We start from the raw sequence: 22,708 nt of genomic DNA on the forward strand, positions 1-22,708 counted from the left end.
GGCTGAAGTGGAAAACGTGCCTCTGTTATTTGGATGACATTGTGGTTTTTTCCACCGACTTTGCGACGCACCTCAGCCGCCTCGAGCAACTCCTTGCGTGCCTCTCCACTGCAGGACTGCAACTCAATCTGAAGAAATGCCACTTCGGCGCTCGCACACTTACTATTCTCGGTCATGTATTTTCCAAAGACGGTATCCTCCCGGACCCCACGAAACTTAGCGCCGTAACCGAGCTCCCCAAACCAACCACCATGAAAGAGCTTCGCAGTTTCATCGGCTTGTGCTCATATTTCCGGCGCTTCATCCGTAATTTTGCCTCTATCATCGCCCCCTTGACGCAGCTTCTCACCGGCAGTTCTGACCTATCAGCCTGGTCCCCGGCATGTGACGACGCATTCCAAGAACTGCGACGCGTTCTGACCTCTCCTCCAGTACTGCGACACTTCGATCCATCTGCACCAACTGAGATCCATACGGACGCTAGCGGTGTCGGGCTCGGCGCTGTTCTTGCACAACGCAAGGATGGCTTCGAAGAGTACGTCGTCGCGTATGCCAGCCGCACCCTTACCAAAGCCGAGGCGAACTACTCGGTTACTGAAAAGGAATGTCTGGCCATCATTTGGGCAATCGGAAAATTTCGTCCTTATGTGTACGGGCGTCCATTTGACATCGTGACCGACCATCATGCCCTATGCTGGTTAGCTTCATTAAAAGATCCAACTGGTCGGCTCGCCCGTTGGGCATTGCGCCTGCAAGAGGACGACATCCGCGTTGTTTATCGCTCCGGCCGAAAACATTCAGACGCAGACGCTCTATCCCGGCCACCCCTGCGCTCCGGTCCTGTCCACTCGTCTATTTCCACACATGGAGCCTTCGCCCTCAACATTACCGACATGCCATCAGAGCAGCGCAAGGACCCATGGATCTCTTCGCTTATTGACTTCCTGTCTAGCCAGTCGCCAGCGCCAATTTCTCGGACGCTCCGTCGTCAAGCCGCGCACTTCATCATTCGGGATAACCTGCTGTACCGCCGCAACTACAATTCGAGCGGTCGCAAGTGGTTGCTTGTTATACCCCGACACCTGCGCCCTGAAATCTGCGCCACGTTCCACGGCGATCCCCAATGCGGCCACGCTGGTGTCTTAAAGACATACTCTCGCATCCAGCTTCGGTACTCCTGGCGCGGTATGTACTGCTTCGTTCGCCAGTACGTCCGGTCCTGCCTCATATGCCAACGACGCAAGACGCCACCTCAACATGCCACCGGTCCCTTGCAACCTTTACCATGCCCCGCGCGCGTGTTCGACCGCGTCGGCATTGACCTATACGGTCCGCTTCCCAACACTCCGAGTGGCAACCGCTGGGTTATTGTCGCTATCGACCACCTCACGCGGTACGCCGAAACTTCAGCCCTAGCATCTACCACAGCAAAAGACGTCGCCAGTTTTATCCTTCGAAACCTGATTTTACGCCATGGAGCACCTAGAGAATTACTGAGCGACCGCGGTCGCGTTTTTCTCTCCGACGTCATTGCAGCATTGCTAAAGGAGTGTCGCATCATTCACCGCACCACCACGGCATATCATCCTCAAACTAATGGGATGACAGAGCGTTTCAACCGCACCCTTGGTGACATGTTGGCCATGTATGCTTCATCTGACCACTCGAATTGGGATCGCATTCTGCCTTTCGTCACCTACGCTTACAATACCGCCACGCAAAGCACCACTGGGTTCTCCCCTTTCTTTCTCCTTTACGGACACGAACCTTCATGCACTATGGACAAGATTCTGCCTTACCGACCAGATGCTTCGGAGTGCACGACTGTTTCTAGAGCGGCTGCTTACGCCGAAGAATGTCGCCAGCTAGCTCGTTCGTTGACATCCCAGGACCAGTGGCGCCAAAAGCATCGCCATGATTCATCTGCTGCGGCTACGTGCTTTGCTCCTGGCTCGCTGGTCTGGTTGTGGGTGCCCTCTACTCCTCCAGGCCTTTCCTCTAAGCTCCTCTCCAAGTACCACGGTCCTTATCGGGTACTGAAGAAAACATCCGCGGTCAACTACCTCATCGAGCCAACGGAAGCGCCTTCCGACCAGCGTCGTCGCGGCCAGGAAATTGTGCACGTCTCCCGGCTCAAGCAGTGCCATGACCCTTCTGTGTTTTCCTGCCCTTAGGTCGCCAGGATGGCTACTCTTTCGGTGCGGAGTGATTGTACTGAAGGCACTGGGCAGCGGGCATGGTGCTAGTGGATGAGAAGAAGACGACGAGGTGTGCTTGCTTCCCCGTTTCGAGATAGCACCGACCTGTTTTAAGCCTACCGCTGCAACCTAGAGCTAGTGCTGCTAGGCGAACACCCCCCGTTGCAATATATATATATATATATATATATATATATATATATATATATATATATATATATATATACTCAACAGCATTAAGCTTGAGGAGCTCCAGAATTGCTTCGAACAGTGGGAGAAAAGGTTAGAGAAGTGTATTGACTCCGTTAAAGATTGTATCTAAGGGAAATATAGGTCTCCTGTTCGGTTACGTTTCTTTTTCTTCTTTTCGAGACAGTCTGTTCTTTTTTTAGTACGCCTTCTATTGGGCTGCGTAAGAAAACATTCGTTTCATGGAGCCCGATCTTATCACCGAGGACTCCGACTAATGCGTGCGCGTACGTAAGAGAACAAAGCGAGAAAACGAGCGCGGAAAACCTTAAAGGCATACTAAATAGAAATATAGTTCGAATTGTTTTAGTAAATTGTACTTCTGCAAATAGAAAAAGAAAAAAAATAGCAGTTTCGTCCGAAAGGCGAAGCATCGATAGCGACAGCAAATTATGAGACGGATGTATACGACGTATAAGGATATCAGTTTTGTTGGCCCTATAAACTTGTAAACATTCGCTTACTAAGTTAAAAAGCATGGTGTCACGCGCACACGGGCAATCATGAACGCATCTTGCTCGGCGACCGCGGACACTCGCTGTCGAAACGCTGGCGTACGGAAGCGCGGCAGCAGCAGCGAGCGAATTGACCTTCGTGCTGCCTCTCACGTCACCAATTTTTTTTTTTTTTGATTATGGAGTTTTACGTGGCCAAAACCACTTTCTGATTATGAGGCACGCCGTAGTGGAGGACTCCGGAGATTTCGACCATCTGGGATTCTTTAACGTGCGCCTAAAGCACGCGGGTGTTTTCGCATTTCGCCCCCCGTCGAAATGTCGGCCGCCGTGGCCCAATTCCGTGCCAACAATTCAGCGGCGATAACACAACGCACACGAAGCTATCAGCCAACGGCGCATTTAGACTGCCTGGACTCTGTTCCCATCGCAGATCGCTTTCAAGGTAGGGCCCGTGCTGCGCGCCATACGCAGCCGCCGTCGGATTAGAAACACCCCCGGTGCCTGCTCGCGACGGAAGACGGCGCGCTTCTTCCCTTGAGCGCGCACGTGACCGAGCGTCCTCGGCTCACCCCCGCACGCTTTCACTCCCACACGCAGCATGTGGGGCGCAGTCACTCTGCTATCGCGCTTGGACTTTATACGGAACATCGCGGCATGGAATGTCCGTATAACTGCTACCGCAATAAAACGTTTTATCGCTATAAGAGGCCTGGCAAGCCAGAGGAGAGGCACAAACGAAAAACGGGTGGCTTTGCGGCTTTGGAGCTTCCGCACCGGCACGCCATGACGTCACGAATCTCGAACGGCGTCACGCTGGGGCCAAGTTGATTCCTAATGGCAAACGTGGATTGCATTGTATCCTAAGGGAGCCGAAGATCGAACTTAGCAAGCGTCACGAGCTCTCACTGAATCACAATGGCCCAAACACAATATGCTATGAAACCTCATGAGAGTGACCTACATGCGGTGGCGTTTTGGCACGACGTTGAAAATAGAAGGCACTTTGACATTCATTTTTTTTTTGTTCTATATTAAACAATCCTTCATCGCGAAATTATTGAAAAGAAAGTTCAGCGACAATAGGTCATCAGTATAAATTGATTTAATGCTCTTCTATAGCGTGCCTTTAAATGCAACCAAAACAACACCAGAGGGCGCGGTAGCGAAAACGGCAGGACCGACTTATACGAACGGCGACAATGAGAACGCGCTGACGATGACGCCACGGTGGGTGACACGCTGCTGATCGTGACTGTGCAGCATGATGACGGTACCAAATAGCGACAAGGGGCATGCGAGTTGAAACAGTACACCCCACTCCCTTGACGGACGTCGCTATAAAAGTGCAGACACATAAATCCACCATGGATAATCTCGGGCAGAAAAGCCGCGACGAGGTGATAATTTCGCTTTGCGAACTGCGAAAACATCCAGGTTTAGGCGCACGTTAAAGAACTCCAGGTGGTCAGAATTTCCGGAGTCCCTCACTACGGCGTGCTACATAATGGGATCGTGGTTCTGGCACGTTAAACCCCGATAATATTTAAAGTTTCGCCTTGCAACGAAGCGCGGGAAAGCTGACACTGTCGCTATACAGCACTGGTATATTATCGCTGCAAACTCATTCGCGCATCGATCGCGACAGCACCGCGGTGCCACCGCATCATTGTGACGTCATGAAGCGTCTTCAAGCGTGCGTTTTCTCTATGCGTGCGTTTCGAACGGTGCGCGCAGAGGAGAAACGTCACCGCACGTTCACGAAGGGCTCTAACTGATTTCGCGCAGAAAGCAAGTCGAGCGCGGAACGGACGCAACAAAAATGAAACAAGACGAGAAGTGGAAACCGAGCTGGTTTCGCAACAGGCGTCGAGCGTTTGCCGAATGGCCCTGACACGCCTGTGCGTTTGCGAAAAAGAAAGAGAGAGAAATGAACAATTAGCAAAGAATGCGGTATTAAAACACAATAATGAGAAACCGGCTGCTATCATAGCACGGTATGTGCAACTGCTGCGGTTGCACATACCTTCGGACATCGTGGATGGCGTGGAATTAAAGGCGGAGCAAAAGGTGTAGCTTGGGAGCTCATTGTTGACTTTGCCATATTGCTATTCCTATTTGTCACACAGGCAGCCACGCACGCACAGAGAGACCGAGGAAACGGAACGAATTGGGAAGAAATCAGCCCGTGCCGTCCACGTGAAAGTGCAATGGGCCAGGAAATTACGCACACAAAAAAGAACTCTGGAAAATCAGGAAGTAATTCTGCTATACCTCGAACGTGGCGTGTTATGCAGTAGTTCATTGTTCGTTGCACATGGGGCCGTAAGTTTGGCGCTGAACAACATCACCGGATCTGTTTCGAATGTCAGCAAAAAAGCAACGAATCCTTTATGCGATGGTTACAGCATAGAAAAAGGGATTCCTTTCTCTATGGTTACAGGCAGTTTCAATCACTGCATTTCACCCGAAGTACGAAGGAAGTGAAGCCGAGGCTGCCGTTACGCACGCATCCGACGCCTCCCGAAATCCGGACGTAAGTATCCCCAACAAAAGCGCCAGTCAGCAACACGGGAGCGTTTCAGCGTTATCGCGTTCGCGATCACAGCAGGTCTTCGTTCCCCGTGCTGCTTTGCCTGAGCCATCGACTATAGCAGCGGGCACGCGTTCAGCGGTAAGCTCGAAACGGAGTATACCGGGTCTGGAGCTGCAACTCTTCCAAAGTAAACACTTGACGCTCTCCAAGGAGATGCCAAGTCTGAATGCTAAGCGACCTCTCTCTCTGAAACACACACACACACACACACACACACACACACACACACACACACACACACACACACACACACACACACACACACACACACACACGCACTCGCACACTACAATTTGTCGCATCCCAGAAAGCGTTTCTAGAGCCAAGCACACGCCGATAACCCGTGACTCTTCTATTCTCGTTGCACGTAGCTTTCCACTTGAAAGGCTCGCCTATTTCGCGCAGTTTGTTTAGCGCACTCGTGATCGGGCCAAACGCTTCCCGTGGTGACCAGGAGTGCGGCACCATTGTCGCGATGAGGAATTTCTTTTGTCTCACGCGCCGCGGGCTCCAGCGAGGACCACGTTCGGTTCTATAATGAAGACATTGTCTCCAGCGCGCCTCGTGGCGGAAGTCGGTGGCGGTGGCACGATGCTTTCGCGTCCTGTTTGCGCGACTTTCCATTCGCCTCGTGTGCAAAGGACGCGTATATCGGCCCGCGTGCGACAAAGGAGTCCGGGCAGCGGTGTCGCCCGAACTTTTGTTTCTCTTCTCCCCGCTGCGTATGGATGACTTCCGCGTCATAACCAGGTTTCGCGCAGCTCAGGGCCACACCGCCAGCTCACCCACCCACGGCGTACACCTTGGAGACAAACAGCGCGAGATGAGGTCACGTGGGGGGAAGCCGAGAGAATGTCGCCGAGTGGAGTACAGTTCCTGCGTTGGCCCAACGGAACAGCAGTCGGCCGATTTCTTTCCTCTTACTCGAGATAGTAAGTTCCTGCACTGGTTCGTGAAAAAATTACGTTGTCTTGTGTATCATACGTGCCTCCGAGATGCCCGATCACGTAAAATTTTAATTGCGATAACAAGATCAATATATTTAGACTTCCCAGTGTTCCGTGCCAACTTGTCTCTGAAGCCTGTCATCTGTCAGTCGTCAAATCGCGCAAGAAACAAAACGAGAAAAAAATTGACACATGACGTTCGCCGAAATCTCTGAGGACACAGGCATCATTCGTTCACGCTATGGTTTCTTCGCAAGCTCTTTGTTTATTCGAAAGGTAGTTCTGTGCATGCGCGCGACTGTGTGTTCACTTACGTGACTGTTCTCACATTGCGTCGCGTACACCGTTTGCAAATACCTGAAGTTCGGAACAAAGCCACTCGCGGAGCTTCCGAGCTGGTTTTCACAGACTCCATGAAGGTGCGGTCAGGCGTCTATACAAAGTGACAACTTGCCAGCCCCCATGGCCTCAACTATCACTGGGTGGTAATCGTACTCTATATAGTGTGTATACCAAGTCACGCGGCCATGCCTGGTCATGCCAAAGCTGACCAGCTTGCCGTGAGGCTCTTTACTGGGCGTCTGCCATTGTAGGGTCCGCACCTCCAGTGGGCTTACCCCCCCCCCTCTCCCACTGTCGGAATCGCGGAACAGACGGCGCGTGCAGCTCCCCCTGTTGCCTTTCCTCAAAACATTTCTCACGCGGCGGCAAGGAACTCTCCTTCCACAAATCTGCCAGGCTCAAGCAAACACGTTGCGTCTGCCCCCGGTGCCATACACCATAAACCGCTTTACACTCAAAATAGTATTTAAATGTGCAAATGGGCCTGTAACGCGCACTATTACACCCGTAAAGGATTTAAGGGTGTGACTTCCGCCGCACTGTGCACGCTTCGATGGATGCACGAAAGTTTTTCAAATGCCAATCTTGTCAGCGCAACGCGCAGCGTGTGTGGTGTGAAGCGTAGTGTGTAGTGTAGTGTAAAAGTTTCGCATTCGTTCGTTTCTGATTACATATTCCCGAATGATTTCATTTGAGATGGTTTGCAGATTTTAATCTTGCTATAGTATTGAGCTAACGTCTGTCGGTGAAGGGAGTTGGTACTACTGTGCGCGACTAGGCCTACTGTACATCCCGAAAGTACTAAGCTTACGGCCCCTTAGAACGCTCGGTAACGTGACGACGAGGAAAGGCACGACGAAAAAGGCGACGAAAGCAGAACACTTAAGAGAGGCGCGCTATAATTGTTAGCGCTTCCTTCAGAGAAACACGGCCGAGTCCACCGGTCGTGACCGCCGTATGAGGTATTTTGCCGCGTACAGCCGCTCCGGTTCACAAACCGGCTAGATCCCTCCTATACGCACGACTGGACACGCGCCGCCCGTGCGCCGAAGATAATGAGCTGCCGCCACGCGATGCTATCGGCGCTCGGCGACTCGCCGCAGGCGCATGCGGCGATCGACGCTTGAGCAGCGTGGAGGGGAGCTGAACACGTCTTGCGGCTGCAGCAGCTGCAGCGGCTGCAGCAGCTGCAGCGGCCATAAGGTTTCCAACGAAACATTTCTAGAGGGAACTGCGGTGCTAGTGTATAAATGCTGATGATGAGAGTAGAGGAAAAGTAAAAATTGATGAGCTTGTACCCGCCGTGGTTGCTTGGTGGCTGCGGTGTTGGGTTGCTAATCGCAAGGACGCGGGTTCGGATCCCGGCCACAGCGGCCGCATATCGATGGGGGTGAAAACACCCGTGTGCTTAGGTTTAGATGCACATTAAAGAACCCCCAGGTGGTCGAAGTTTCCGGAGCCCCCACTACGGCATGGGTCATAATGAGATCGTGGTTTTGGCACGTAATACCCCATAATCATTCTTTTTTTTTTTTTTGACGAGCATGATGGCACCCGCCACCAGTGGCGTAGCTAGGTCGTGTGGCACCCGGGGCCCGTAGGTCTTCTGTCATACCCCCCCCCCCCCCCGGGTGTAGTCGAGGAAGGCGAGGATATCGACAATTTCCGGGTGTCTTCAGACGTATATTGTAAGGGTTTGAGGACGATCCCAGCGCTGGCATCCAGTTGTTAGGATTGGGAGGTCAATCCCATCGCTCGTAATCAGTTGTCAAGATTGGAGTCGGGCATGAATTAGAAGGTAGCTGGCCCATGCCGTCGTCCAACTTATCCACGCTGAGGACGTTGGTGAAGGGAAGGACTGCTTCTCATCGAGAACGAGGAATATGGGTTTATTTACAGTATCTACATCAGGACGTTGCAATTCATCAGGCTAGCATGACTGCGAGAGAGAGTACACTGAGCAGCCGCACAACAGCGGTTTATAAACACTCGGTCCCCCCTCGATCCCAAGGGAAGGGAAACGGCCGACCAGGCACTGTAGACGAGCCGCCTCTTTGCGCGAGGGATTACACTCACACACTTCCGCACAGGTTCACGGTCCTCAACCGAGGTCAGACGGTCTTCGCAGAACTCGGGGCTGACGTCAGGAGCAGTGCGTGGGAAGGGGCCTCGAGCTACGTTCCCTCGGGGACTCCCTTGTCCGCAGCAGACCAGGTCGGCGGTGGTGGGTTCCGCCACAAAGCCTGGTTCGTCGAACTAATCTCGGCAATCCCGCGACGCAGAGTGGCGGACGTGGCGCATTGTCCAAGAAAAGTTGACGCCGCTGTCGCAACTGGCTGGCAAAACTTGCACCTCAGCGGGCCGTTCTTAACAGTATGACACCACCACCCCACCCCACTTGCCCCTTGCACCCGGGGCCCACGGCCCCCTCTCCTTGCTACGCCACTGTCCGCCACCATGGCGTTTCGCAGAGGATGCTAGTAATGTCTGTCTGTCCGTCCGTCCGTCCGTCCGTCTATCTATCTATCTATCTATCTATCTATCTATCTATCTATCTATCTATCTATCTATCTATCTATCTATCTATCTATCTATCTATCTATCTGTCTGTCTGTCTATCTGTCTGTCTGTCTGTCTGTCTGTCTGTCTGTCTGTCTATCTATCTATCTATCTATCTATCTATCTATCTATCTATCTATCTATCTGTCTGTCTGTCTGTCTGTCTGTCTGTCTGTCTGTCTGTCTGTCTGTCTGTCTGTCTGTCTGTCTGTCTGTCTGTCTGAGGTCACTGGTGTAAATAAGGCGGCTCATCCAGCGTTAGGTGCTATTCTGGACATTGTCAAATTAGACTGCATTGTCAAATTTTGTGTCGCGGTGTTTCGAGCCAATCAGAGTTGCCAACATGGCGAATGCGACAAAAAGGCGGAATTTTGCAATGTCCATAATGGGGCACCCAATGGGAACGATGGGTAGTACTTATGCCTCGACGTCGTCTTTCTAGATTCAAACGGCTAGTTGCCGCATTGCAGAGCGATATTTTTTCGGCAAACTTATTGCGTTATAAATGCTACGGTTCTCAGCGATAACACTTGTGCGATTATAGGCTCGTTGCCGTGCTGTGTTTGGAAAAGCGCGATTTTATTTTTCTTTTTTCTTGGAAATTTATAAGGACAAAGAGTTATGAACAGCGCCCCAGGAATGACGTCTGGAGCAACAAAAGCAAGACTGTGTGGACGAAGAACAATGTCATCTACCCACCAATCCGATAGTATAACTGAACAATCGCAGTGCCAGAGTTGCCTCTCGTAGTAATATATATATATATATATATATATATATATATATATATATATATATTGTAGCAAACGCCTGCGCCACGCCTGCGGAATCGGCTGCCGGCTTCTGCTGCGTGCATCTCCGAGCTGCGAGCGCGCACGACACAATGACTCCGCGAGCAGGGAACCGAGCCAGGGTGACCGTTCGCCAAGGCAACTCACGTCACCACTCCGCAGGCTGGGTTGGCAAGGGCCGCGACGACGCTCTCTCTGCGTTACACGTCGCTTCCTGCCCGATAAGGAATGCGCACCTGCGCTTCTCGTCACACACACTCGCACGCAAAGAATATAAAAGGCTGGATACGGAAGTTGCTGCCTCCAACGAACTAGTAGACTTCGCGTGTACTCGCGGTTTCTGGAAACATTGGACGCACGATGAATGCGAAACAGGCGCGGTATACAACCGCACACGCTTCCAAAACGTTGCCGAGGGGAGGGCCTTGGGGCAAGAGGGGGGGGGGGGGGCGGAATCTGTCGACATCCAGAAGCGAGAACTGAATAGAGTCGCCGTCGCTGTCGAAGCGAAAAATGTCGAAAGCTCGAGCTTCGTCTCAGTCGCGTAGGAAAGTCGCTTGAGGCTGCAAGCGTTGCCAAGTGTGCAAGCCTGTCGTGTGTCGTTCTAACGACGCGCTTAGCGCGCTCCGCGACATTTCCTGTCAGGAAGCGTCGAGTCGCTCGTTGCCTTCGGCTCGATGCAAATGGGCGCCAACGCAAGTCGCAGCCCGCATAGCACAGTTGCCCACGAGGGCACGCCACGAACAAGAAGGCGACCACGTCTTTTGCTGGGACGCCCAGATTCGGGAAGCGCTGATACGTTTCACTGTAGCCTTAAAGCTTTTGCATATATATGTAAGGGGTGCTTCACTTCTACATTGTCTCTTTCTATTTCTGTCTATATTGATAAAGAAAGAGGTCGCTAATTTTTTGTCTGGACGGCGTGAACAAAAAAAAAAAAGTAGCTCATATAGAGGGGAGGAACCGAAGCAGGAACGAGTACGCTCTGTTGCCAATAAAAACGGGTTTGTGCTTTGTCGACACCGAGCCCTGCTTAAGTCCGAGTAGTCTATACAGGCAGCGCATGCGAAATGAGCGACACGGGCGGTTTTTCCCCTTCATTGCGCAGTTGAGCCGAGAGTGCGGGGAACGTAGACATTGCCAGTGAGGTCTCGAAGTGAAAAGACCCGATAAGTGCGGTTTCCGCATATGGGAGGGTGACCCCTATAGATTAGAATTCGTTACAGCGCGCGACAAAATTTTAAACGTGACATCGAAGGCTGTATAGGAGACCTAAAGCGGCGGATGAGAACAGTTCCGTGAAATCTTCGTACAGTTGGTAAGAAACCGGAATAGCTTTGCTACAGGCCCAATATCGGCCCGATGTGGTTACTTTTCTAGCGTGTATGTAATCGGAATCCCAAAATATGTTCATGGTGGCGATTTATTTATTTGCTTCTTTTGAATTTTGATCCACAGTACAGACACATCATCCTCAGATAAGGCTGTCGGAGATTAGGTTGCATCTTTGAGCCGGAATATTCATCGGTAGTTTCATGCTGTGCAGAATACAGTGGACACTACAGCGAGTTAGAATACAATCGAAAAATACGAACCTATATATGTGCCCCCAAGTACAAGTCCGCGTACAAATAATTCCCGATGTTACATTGATAACAAATATTATTGACAAAATGCCTCAGCAATTCTGACAATCGTCTACTAATGCGTAAGCATTCTTTGACTAGGCTGCCGCTTCGCTTTTGCTTACTTATTATAGCTAGCTTATGCATGTCTACCCACCGCAACGGATCGTCTACTATTACAGTATTATAATGACTGCATGTGTTAACTTGACCAATTATTCATTTATTTTGCAGATATGAAGCGCGTGACGCGACAGACAGATTTTGCTGGGGTACTCGCCAAAGAATGCTTACTCATTAAAATGTGCGATAAGCTATCATATCAGGTATAATCATATCTAAATCGTATTAAGGCGACTAAACAAGTGCGTCATTATAGTACTCCTTTGAAAACTGATGAGTCAAATGCTACTTCATGGAAGCATTGTTTACTAAAGAAGAAACTTGAAAGTATAATCCCTGATCGTGCCGTATGTGGTAGGTGCGTGTGGGGTTATAATTTTATTTTGCCTAGGACTGCATAGGTCGTTTCGTTGAGGTAGTAAGTACTATCAGGGTATTCGCGGTTCAGAACTCTTTGTTGAAAGGCTTTAACAGCCTTCCTTTACTGGAACAATAATCGTGCTGTACGTACGTTAGAAAAACGCACATGGCACACACTCAGTGACCCAAGTTGCTACGACGGTTGGTTTTGAACCCTCACCACAGCAACCCAATGATCTATACCCATTAGACCACGGACTACCTAGTGAGCCAAGTGCTCAGGCAGTGGGTTTCGAATCCTCACCACAGCAATGGAATGCTCTATACCCTTAGACCACGGACTACGGGGTGACCCAAGTTGCTACGACGGTTGGTTTTGAACCCTCACCACAGCAACCCAATGATCTATACCCATTAGACCACGGACTACCTAGTGAGCCAAGTGCTCAGGCAGTGGGTTTCGAATCCCCACCACAGCAATGGAATGCTCTATACCCTTAGACCACGGACTACGGGGTGACCCAAGTTGCTCCGACGGTTGGTTTTGAACCCTCACCACAGCAACCCAATTATCTATACCCATTAGACCACGGACTACCTAGTGAGCCAAGTGCTCAGGCAGTGGGTTTCGAATCCTCACCACAGCAATGGAATGCTCTATACCCTTAGACCACGGACTACGGGGTGACCCAAGTTGCTCCGACGGTTAGTTTTGAATCCTCACCACAGCAACCCAATTATCTATACCCATTAGACCACGGACTACCTAGTGAGCCAAGTGCTCAGGCAGTGGGTTTCGAATCCTCACCACAGCAATGGAATGCTCTATACCCTTAGACCACGGACTACGGGGTGACCCAAGTTGCTCCGACGGTTGGTTTTGAACCCTCACCACAGCAACCCAATTATCTATACCCATTAGACCACGGACTACCTAGTGAGCCAAGTGCTCAGGCAGTGGGTTTCGAATCCTCACCACAGCAATGGAATGCTCTATACCCTTAGACCACGGACTACGGGGTGACCCAAGTTGCTCCGACGGTTGGTTTTGAACCCTCACCACAGCAACCCAATTATCTATACCCATTAGATCACGGACTACCTAGTGAGCCAAGTGCTCAGGCAGTGGGTTTCGAATCCTCACCACAGCAATGGAATGCTCTATACCCTTAGACCACGGACTACGGGGTGACCCAAGTTGCTCCGACGGTTGGTTTTGAACCCTCACCACAGCAACCCAATTATCTATACCCATTAGATCACGGACTACCTAGTGAGCCAAGTTGGTCGAAAAACGTCTCGAGGCTCAGCCTGGCGGAAATATAGACCCCTAAATGCGCGGCAAGTGACTCGAACCCGCGACCTCGTTCTCAGCAGCAGAAGTGCATAGCCACGCACAGCGCCACCCTGGCAAGTCGGAATGAAACAGGAGAAATGTATGCGTGTACAGAACAGAATAGCCGCAAGTAAGGAATCGAGCAGATGTACAACTTGCCACAATTAGTACATGACCGGGGTAGTTGGAAAAGTATGGGAGAGGCCTTTGCCCTGCAGTGGGCATAACCAGGCTGCTGCTGCTGCTGATGATGATGATGATGACATCTTACTTGGACTGGCGTCGAAGCTGGATCCTCCCGTGTGGATGACGTCAACGAAGTCCGCGTCCGAAGGGTCCAGTCGCACAACCTTGTCAGTGTTGGCGAAGTACGGGTCCGCTGGGTCCAGGGCTGCGAGAAGGCGCGTCGCGCGATTTATTTTTTGCTTCGACTAAATGCGTACGCTTCACACGGGCCGTATACGTCTACGAGGCAAATGCAGAGTTTACATTTACGCGTGAGGCCACATATCTATGAGGTTCGTTCATTCGCATACATTGAAAACAAACGAATCAGGCAAACGGCGCGCATCCACTGCTAATGTATAGATCTATAAATGTACTGAATAGTAGCATCGCGCGATTATCATATGCCATTCTGTGCCGTTGCATTTCTTTTCGCGCTTCTTGCTGTACCTTTGCAGTGTTATTGACGGGCCCGTACGTTCTCCATTCTGCTCCCTCTGATAACAAGAGCGCATTCTTCATTAATCATGTCATTTTCCCCCTTCTTCACAATCAATATAAACCGCTGAGTTCGTTTTATAACAACGCTACGCTGGGGGTGCGTGAACTCCGAAAAAGAACCCGACACTGAAATGGTTAAAAAATGTTTGCTGTGCCCATTGCAGGCAACCTTGCTGCCCGCATAACATGATGAGCAATGGAACGGCTGAATGCGTATTTTAGGTTAGGGAGACGAAGACAGCTTTATCCTACGCGGACACGTCACTGTTTCGCTAAAGGTGGACACCAGAACTACGTATGCTGGCGGCAGAAAGGAAGTCATCAGCTCTCGTTGTCCTCTGGTGTACTCGCTCCCATCGAGTGACCGACCCAAATGTTGCTTAGCTTCGGTGGTCTGACAACGGGTTCAGCCAGGGTGACGTGAACAACAAAAAGCTCGCTTTTTTTTTTCATAGAACTCGCACTTGAGCATAGTCCACTATGAGACGCTCAAAGCACAATCAGCGCTGTAAGGATGAGCCTCTCTGATGTCTTCGAAAAGAGTTAGTGACGCCTAACTTCGCGTTGCCGTGCATACGCTTGTGAACTAAGCGAACGCGACGTGATATACTCTGACGTAACAGCGCTTTGCGAAAGGGAGAGGGGGGAGTTGGGTTCTCGGGTCGACTCACCGGTGATGCGTCCGATGCCCTTGACCCTCTCGCCGGCGTATCCCGCGATGTGGGCACCAACGTTGTAGCCGATCAGGTGGAAGTCGCTGCCGGCAACGCTGTAACGGTCCTGCGGAACGGGAGAGGTTTACAACAGTGTGGAGTTGCTGCTGGGCTAAGCCGGCGCTTGCCATTAGCGTGATCCTCCTCCTCCTCCTCCTCCTCCTCATCATCATCATCATTGTGTTGTCCTCTGTATGACGTATGTATACTGCTGGGCTAAGCCGGCGCTTGTCATTAGCATGATCCTCCTCCTCCTCCTCCTCCTCATCATCATCATCATTATTGTGTTGTCCTCTGTATGACGTATGTATATCGGGAGAGTTACTTATAGTGCGTTCCTGAAGAGCCCGCCTCTTCCTTTTCTCTGCACCTCTTTCTTTCGCGCTTCATTCTGAGGGAAGGGATTTGTGTTTGCTGTGTGCTTTGGTCCTGTAAGATCGTTTAGTGCGCTAAAATAAACAAAACAAATTAATACCAGCGAACGGAGGCCTCAGGAGAGAGAGAAAGGCAAAGGAAAGACAGGGACGTTTACCGGAAATTACCTCCGTTTGGCTACTCTGTATCGGGGGAAGGGCAAAGGGATGCGTAGGTGAGAGATAGATAAATAATTTAAAAAAAAATAAATAAAAAGAAACACACGCACGTACACACGATACAGAACTGTTTCTGTGGACACTGTCACGCAGACTGCGAAGGCGTTCTATATAGCTGTTACGCAGTGTCACCGCCGAATCTTACGTCACGCATTGTACAATCACAATTTGTCACAAAGTCCCGCGTCTTTTAGGTAACGCGCCGATAGCCCATCGCGCCGATGTTTGCGTAGGCCAGTTTCCAAGGTTGTTGTTTTCCGTTATTAGGCGCTTGTCCAGTTGGTCTAGGGTGGTTGAGAGGGCTGCTCTTTGCGGGGTCGAAACCAGGGCCCTCACAAAGAAGGTGCGCGATTTTTACGTTGCACCCGCAGAAGTCACAAAGTGGTCTGTTGGCCATTCCGATAAGAAAGGAGTACGCATTCGAAAATGCTACTCCAAGCTGTAGACGGACTAGAAGGGTGCAGTTACGTCGTGGAAGGTCGGGCGGAATACGGAGAGCAACTGAGACTCTAATACAGCGAGCGGTGCAGGATATCCACGCTCTGGCCGCGGCTGTACTACAACTCTCACGCAGGCCTGGTTCCAACTTTGATCAACCCGCTGCCTCCTGGATGGCATTTCTCTCTCTCTCTCTCTTTCTCTCCTTCCTTCTTTTTTTTCTTTCTTTCTTTCTTTGTGTGTGTGTGTGTGTGTGTGTTTGTGTGTGTGTGTGTGTGTGTGTGTGTTGCATTGGGCGGCAACTATCCACATCAGGCTATCGTTGCAAATATTTCTGTAGATCTTTTGTTTTTCTGTTATTGAAAATAAAGGACTATGTATTTATTTATTCATTTATTTATTTACTTATTTATTTATTTGCTTTGGCGACTATTAGAGGCGCCGGCTACTCGACTGCTCCAAGGTATAAAAAGTTAAAAGCGCAACGTCTCGAGAAGAAGAAAGTTGTAGAGTACACAGCTCTCTAGGACAAGTTGCCGCGAACGGTCAACGCAAGTCGTGACCCCATGAGCCGCAAGTTTACAAGCTACAGCACAATCCCAATGCAGTCTAGTTGGAAATGGGGGAAAAGAAGGTATAAAACAAAAGTTGAGCTCGTGTTGCCACCGCGAGCTCAAATAAGAAAAGAAAAAGAAAGAATAGAGACCTGCGCATTGCGTAAACAGGGCTTTTCATTAGGCGGACCAAACTATCTTTTTCGCGTGCTATCCACATTCACCGATAAACGTAAAAGCCACCACAGACTAAAATTATTGCGGTTTATTCACTAGTCGCAGTTACGTACCGCAGTTCTACATTGTACTGCACTTTGTGCATTTAGCCTACAGCTTATTTTCAACCACCTGCAACCTTGCACCAGGCTATAAATCCACGAAGTGTTGATTGTGACGCACTCATAGGCGCTTAGATTTCGTTTTATGAGTCCTCTTGGCACAAACAAAGATACTTAAAAGAAGTTGCATCTTCCTAGAAATGAAAAAAAAAACCGCGTCTACAAAATTTATGCATTATGGTTACGAAGCAGTAGGTATTAACAACTCGGAATGCTAATACAGAAAAAATTCTGAGTAAAGTTTCTAGCGTTTATACTCACCGTGTCGTCAACTATTTAAACCAAAAGCCTGCATTTTTTTTACCAATGCTGAATGACCGAAGCAGAGCTGGTGATAGCGCAGTGCTTTGCTCATCAAGTGTCAAAAAAGCGCCGGTGGGACATGGAACTAATGACTGTGAACGCTCTACATGACACACACACACACACACACACACAAACAAACAAACACGCGCGCGCGCGCACGCACGCAGGCAGGCACACACACACAGACACACACACACACACTTTATCGCAATCAACACCTATCGCGATCAAATTTCTCAATCGCGACTGGCTCCTTTGCGCAAGCTGCGGAAAGGAGCCAACCGAGATTGAAAAAAGTCGACCCCGCTTGGGATCGAGGGCGATCGAAAGCGGTATTATGTGGCAGGCGTCAACCATCGTTAAGTTGAATCTACGCGCTCCGCTCCTAATAATTAATTCTCCTCGCCGACTATTTCACCCATCCCACTTTCAAACCAGCAGGTGATAAAGCATCACGGATGCGTACCGACGCTTGCAAATTGACGAACGAGCTTGCTGATAACTAGCGACGTCATCTGCATCCGTAATTCGCTAAATATATTCCTCATCGCGCGTGCAACAGCTCCGTGTAACGGGCAAAGCCGCTAGTTTGCGTCAAGCATGAATGCCTATTTTTTGTCGGTTTGCGATTTGCTGGACATTTTTTTTTCTCTATCTTTCCCGCCTGTTTTTTTGTTTTTTGTTTTTTCTTTCTGCGTTATCGGTGGGACGGCAGCCATAAAGCCATGCGGAAGAGCTGGCAGCTTGTCAAAGACTTGAGAGAAGTGCGATTGTAAAATAATATAAATAAATAAAATAAGGAAAGAAGTTGAACAAGCTGCAGCCATAGTAGAGTTTCAGCTATAGTATCAAGACGCAACGCTTCTGCAATTATTAAAGATTTCCTGCAATTGGAGCAGACTTCTCCGGAGCTTTGCGAATGGCTATTAGCACGTCGATCTGGCTAACTTGTGTGTGTGTCTTCTGCTAGCGGTTTCCGCGGCCATGTTTTAAGAAAAAGCTCAACCTGGACCTCCCGTGTCGATTTCGTGCGTGAACAACATGCACGTCTGCTTCCGCCTCGCAGCCATGTTAAGTCCAACGCATATACAAACGCTTCTTTTCAAGAAATGTTGAGAACGCAAAACGCGCTGCTGCGTTATAGCACCTAAACACTGCCAGGAAAGAGTGCGACGAAGTGCCGTCAATGCGCACGCCATTAGAAGTGAGTATACCCTCTCGACGTTGCTAACTGAAAGTTATAGGAATTCGGTAAATCTCTCGAAAGGCACTTTTTCTTCTAACGTGCTGCCCTCCGAGTTACGCTAGTGCATTGCGGTGCAATTTGGCAGACGGCATGCAGAAGGCGCAGTGACGAAAATTCCTGGACGTGGAGCACTCAAGCGCAGGCTGTGAGCCTACGCAAACGATTGGCCCATATATCTGCAGGTTGACCTGCTGCTTCCGAAATCGCGTACAATTCTGCAGTCGCCGCTGTAGTAACACAACAGAGTCTATTAACGTCGGTAGAACAATAGTACACACTGAACGGTCTTTGGTGCGCGAGCCATCTGCGTATACATTTACAAGGATGGCTTGGTGGGCTAGTCGGTAGAAGCATCTAAAAATTAAATTATGGGGTTTCGCGTGCCAAAGCCGCTTTCTGATTATGAGGCACGCCGTAGTGGGGGACTCCGGAAATTTCGACCACCTGGGTTTCTTTTAACGTGCACCTAAATCTAAGCACACGGGTGTTTTCGCCCTCATCGAAATGCGGCCGCCGTGACCGGGATTCCATCCTGTGACCTCGTGCTCAGCAGCCCAACACCGCAGCCACTGAGCAACCACGGAGGGTGTAAAAGCATCCTAAAGGATTAACAGCGCACACGAACGACAACAGAGAGAACAACAACAGGACCCAGCGCTCTGTCCTCTTGTTCTTCTCAATGTCGCCGTCCGTGCGCTCTGTTAACCCTTTAATCTCTGTACATCTATTTATTTGTAGCATTAATTTATTCGTTGGACATTTGAAACATTGCTAATTGTGGGTTTCCCTCTACGTATTGCGCACATACACTATGGGGAGTCGGCCAAGATATCGGTTGAATTAGAAAAGTTACTAGACTTGTCGAGCAAAAAAAAAAAAAAAAGAGCAAATCAAATCAAAAGTAAAACACAGTTGAAGTCCTAAGAATTTATCAAGGAGTTCGTCCGTGAAGAGTTACTTTTCTTTCTTCCGTGGTTGCACCAGAGACATGCTTCTTTTAGCCGAGACGCAAAAAAAAAAAAAAAGAAAATAAATTGGTTTCACTCGTGATAGATCGTGGAGCAAGAGTCAGCGAGCGATCTTCAAGCGACCGCCACGTGGGCAGGCGGGAGGAGGTGTCGAGGTGAATTAAGCTTTGCAGGAACCGAGTAGACCTTGCTCGGATAATTATAGAAGATTGTTGGGCTACGGTTGATGTCTCACTCATGCGCAGATAGGAGAAGAGAGCCCGAAATAGTGCGTGGTAATATTTTAAATGCCTGTAATTAATTACTAAAGTTGCAATTAACTTTGTCGGAGGTAACTGGCACCGTGCCAGTCACCGAAGTAGCTTCTCAAAGCTTCTATAGCGCTCTCATTTGAACTTCTGCGCACCTGAGTGATCTTTGTAGACACTGCAGCATTGGTAAGAGAGAGAGAGAATAAGACCGGTTAACTGAAAACAGCCTTCTGACTACACCGTAATTGCGTAGCGCTCGGCTGACAACTGAACATCGGTCAGCATGACGCGGAAGCGATAAGGGTGAGACAAAATGCAAGACGTAAATATATTTGCGTGCTTCTAGTGGGCCAAATGTCCTGACGTATGCCTACTAAGCGTTCGCACAGAGCTGCCTCTTTATTTCTTTTTAAATCCCCGCGCGGTTCACCTTGGAACATTCCGCCAACGGTAGGTATAATTATCCAAGTTATGTTAATTTAAAGGCGCCCCGCGCAACCGATAACAACCGATGCGTTCCGAGCGCCGTCTTTCGAGCTGTAAGCACTCTCTCCCGCACGCTGTAGGTTCAGGCGTCGAGGGAAGCAATCGGCACTGCCTCGGGCCGGGCACCCACATTGCCTCTCGCTGGCTTCGAGTAATGACGAAAGAAGAAGTGAAAAAGAAAAAGAAAGAAAGAAAAGAAAGAAAAGGAGCCGAACAAACTGAAACGGAAAGGAACGACAGGTGAGGAAACGGAGGAACCCGCGAAGCGGAGAGTCGACTGCCTGTAGCGAACGACGAGAAAAATGATAATGTGTATAACGAAGAATATACGGCCCGTCGGTGCGCGGCCACGTGTTTCGTGTCGCAAAATTGGCAGTCCGCGCACGGACACACGCACGCACGCCGTCCGAGCTGCAGGGTGTTGCAGGGCGTGACTGTACAGCTCCCGGCGGCGCTGATGACTCTCGCGTGGCCGCGAGGCAGGGTGCGGGTGCGATCCCTCATCGGTTATTTCGAACCGCCGTCTCGCCTCCCACCTTTCTCCGCTACCCTCCCCTCCACCTCCTCCCCCTCAAGGTCCCGCACCATTCGGGTCCCTCCCCCCCTGCCCCCTCCTCTTCCCTCATCTACAGCTGGGTGCGTCTCGCGCGTCGGTGAGGAACGCGGCCTTGGCTTCGAGGCGTGAGAGAAAGTGAGAGCTTGTCGCAACCGCGACTGAAACAAAAGAACGGGGACAGCGAAAGCTGAAACGAAAAAAAAACAAGAACAAAGACAAACATAAAAGATAGAAATCGAAATGCAGCAAGCACTCTCGGACTCTCGCGCCACAAGGCGACCGCGACCTGCCGCTGAACGCTGTTTAAATATACGTTCAACGGCAGCGCGTTTACACGCCTTTTTTTTTTTTTTTTCCGCGCCGTGCCTTCAATGCGCGACCTTCTTGCAGCGTCTCTGTAAGCTGAGAGTGCGGACTGCTTATTTATTTCCACCGGGGCATTTTCTTTTATTGCCTACTCTCTTTTAATTCTCGCCGGTGCTCTCTTTAGACGAAGCCGTCGATTTATAACCGACTAGCAAAACCGCTGGCAGATGTGTCCTGGTGCGATAAGCTGTACACGTTCAATACAACGAAGATTGCTTCGATAGTTCACGCTCACTGCATATGAGAGGTTAGATCAGTTCTTGCCAGAAACATTTGCCACTAGCTGGCGTCATGTTGATTATAATAGTAATAATTATAATTATTTCGTTTTCTGTAACGTTCCCGTGCTGATGAACCCATACAGAACCGGGAGAGCACGCGGTGTTCCTGAAGAAATCGAGCTTGACCAACGGTGCTCTTTATAATCGGCTTTGGTCCCATCGCTTATCGTCACCTATTTTGCTTCCGTTCGCTCTACATTCATTATTTCTTCTCTTCTTCTGCGGAGAAGAGTCGGAAGGGGGTGGGGGGCTAGGATAGCTTGCTATTAAAGAAAGTCAATGTGCCCCATACCACATTCCTCGATGATCAAGTCGTTAAGCTGTGGCAGAACGAGCAATGTCGCTGAAGCCAACGTTCGACAACGGTATACTTCGTTGCCACGATCATGTAGCTTATATGCGAGAATGAGGGCTCTGATCCAGGTTATCGTGCAGGTGCCAGCCTCATGGGTCTATTGGCTTGTTAGAATCTCTGCCTGGGTCGTTATGATCGACGTCTAACTCGACATATTTAGCGTGAAATCTTTTGTCGGTAGCCGCAAGTCAAACCACCCGACGTCACTGCTAAGCACAAGGTGGTGTTCATAACGCCGACCAATATTTGGCCATATTCAGCAATGTTCTGCACTAATTTCACAATAATTCAACGTATCTAAGGATATCTAAGAGACAGGATAAATTTCTACGTGAATAACCTAGCAGTATTGCTTTTAAAATTGCAACCGTGTGCGTCTTTGCAGAATCACAACTCACTTTCCAGGGAAACCAGACTGCAGCCAGACCTGGAAGCTCGGCTTCTCTGTCGTTGGCTTTTATGGACAGGCCCTTCTTAAGTGAAACTGTGCGGACGCGGTCGTTCATCCTCGCCATTGACGTCAGCATGACATTACAGATTACAGGCTATCAACGCAACTGGTTGACGGACATGCTGGTGGTCCTGTTGCTCATATTCACCCTCACCTAAACCGCGCAGCTGAACTTAAAGAAGAACCGACACTCGCGAGCTGAGCACACAAATCAATGCGCGTAATCAGCGCTTTGTCTCCGTCCATACTTGGACTGTGCCCGCGTCAGTTGAAATCTGCTGCTCCTGCTGCTGCTTTAATACATATCTTAGAATGTCGCTCTACCGGAGCTTACAACCCTGTGAATGATATATCAAAGCCGCACATCCATCGAGCTCCACGGCTTGGCTATATATATATAGTGCGTAAGCCTGGCAGCTGGCGTAGACGATGACGGCGTGACGTACATTTGCAACGGTAAGCTAAAACTCTCTACGAAAGTGAGCTGAGTGGAGGCAAC

The 22,708-nt window shown here is 49.9% G+C and overlaps 1 protein-coding gene across 2 annotated transcripts in view; it reads right to left on the reverse strand.

The window, feature by feature from the left end:
• Positions 1 to 22,708, reverse strand: part of LOC142560751 (pancreatic triacylglycerol lipase-like) — a 122,836-nt gene that overhangs the window by 10,762 nt on the left and 89,366 nt on the right. For both annotated transcript variants that reach the window (XM_075673071.1, XM_075673070.1), the window contains exons 4-5: positions 14,979 to 15,087; positions 13,853 to 13,972 (exon numbers count right to left, since the gene is read on the reverse strand). In XM_075673071.1, the coding sequence (XP_075529186.1) occupies positions 13,853 to 13,972; positions 14,979 to 15,087 (229 nt within the window). The remainder of the gene's footprint in view (positions 1 to 13,852; positions 13,973 to 14,978; positions 15,088 to 22,708) is intronic.

The sequence above is a fragment of the Dermacentor variabilis genome, chromosome 10 (assembly GCF_050947875.1).
Source record: "Dermacentor variabilis isolate Ectoservices chromosome 10, ASM5094787v1, whole genome shotgun sequence".
Classification (NCBI taxonomy): domain Eukaryota; kingdom Metazoa; phylum Arthropoda; class Arachnida; order Ixodida; family Ixodidae; genus Dermacentor; species Dermacentor variabilis.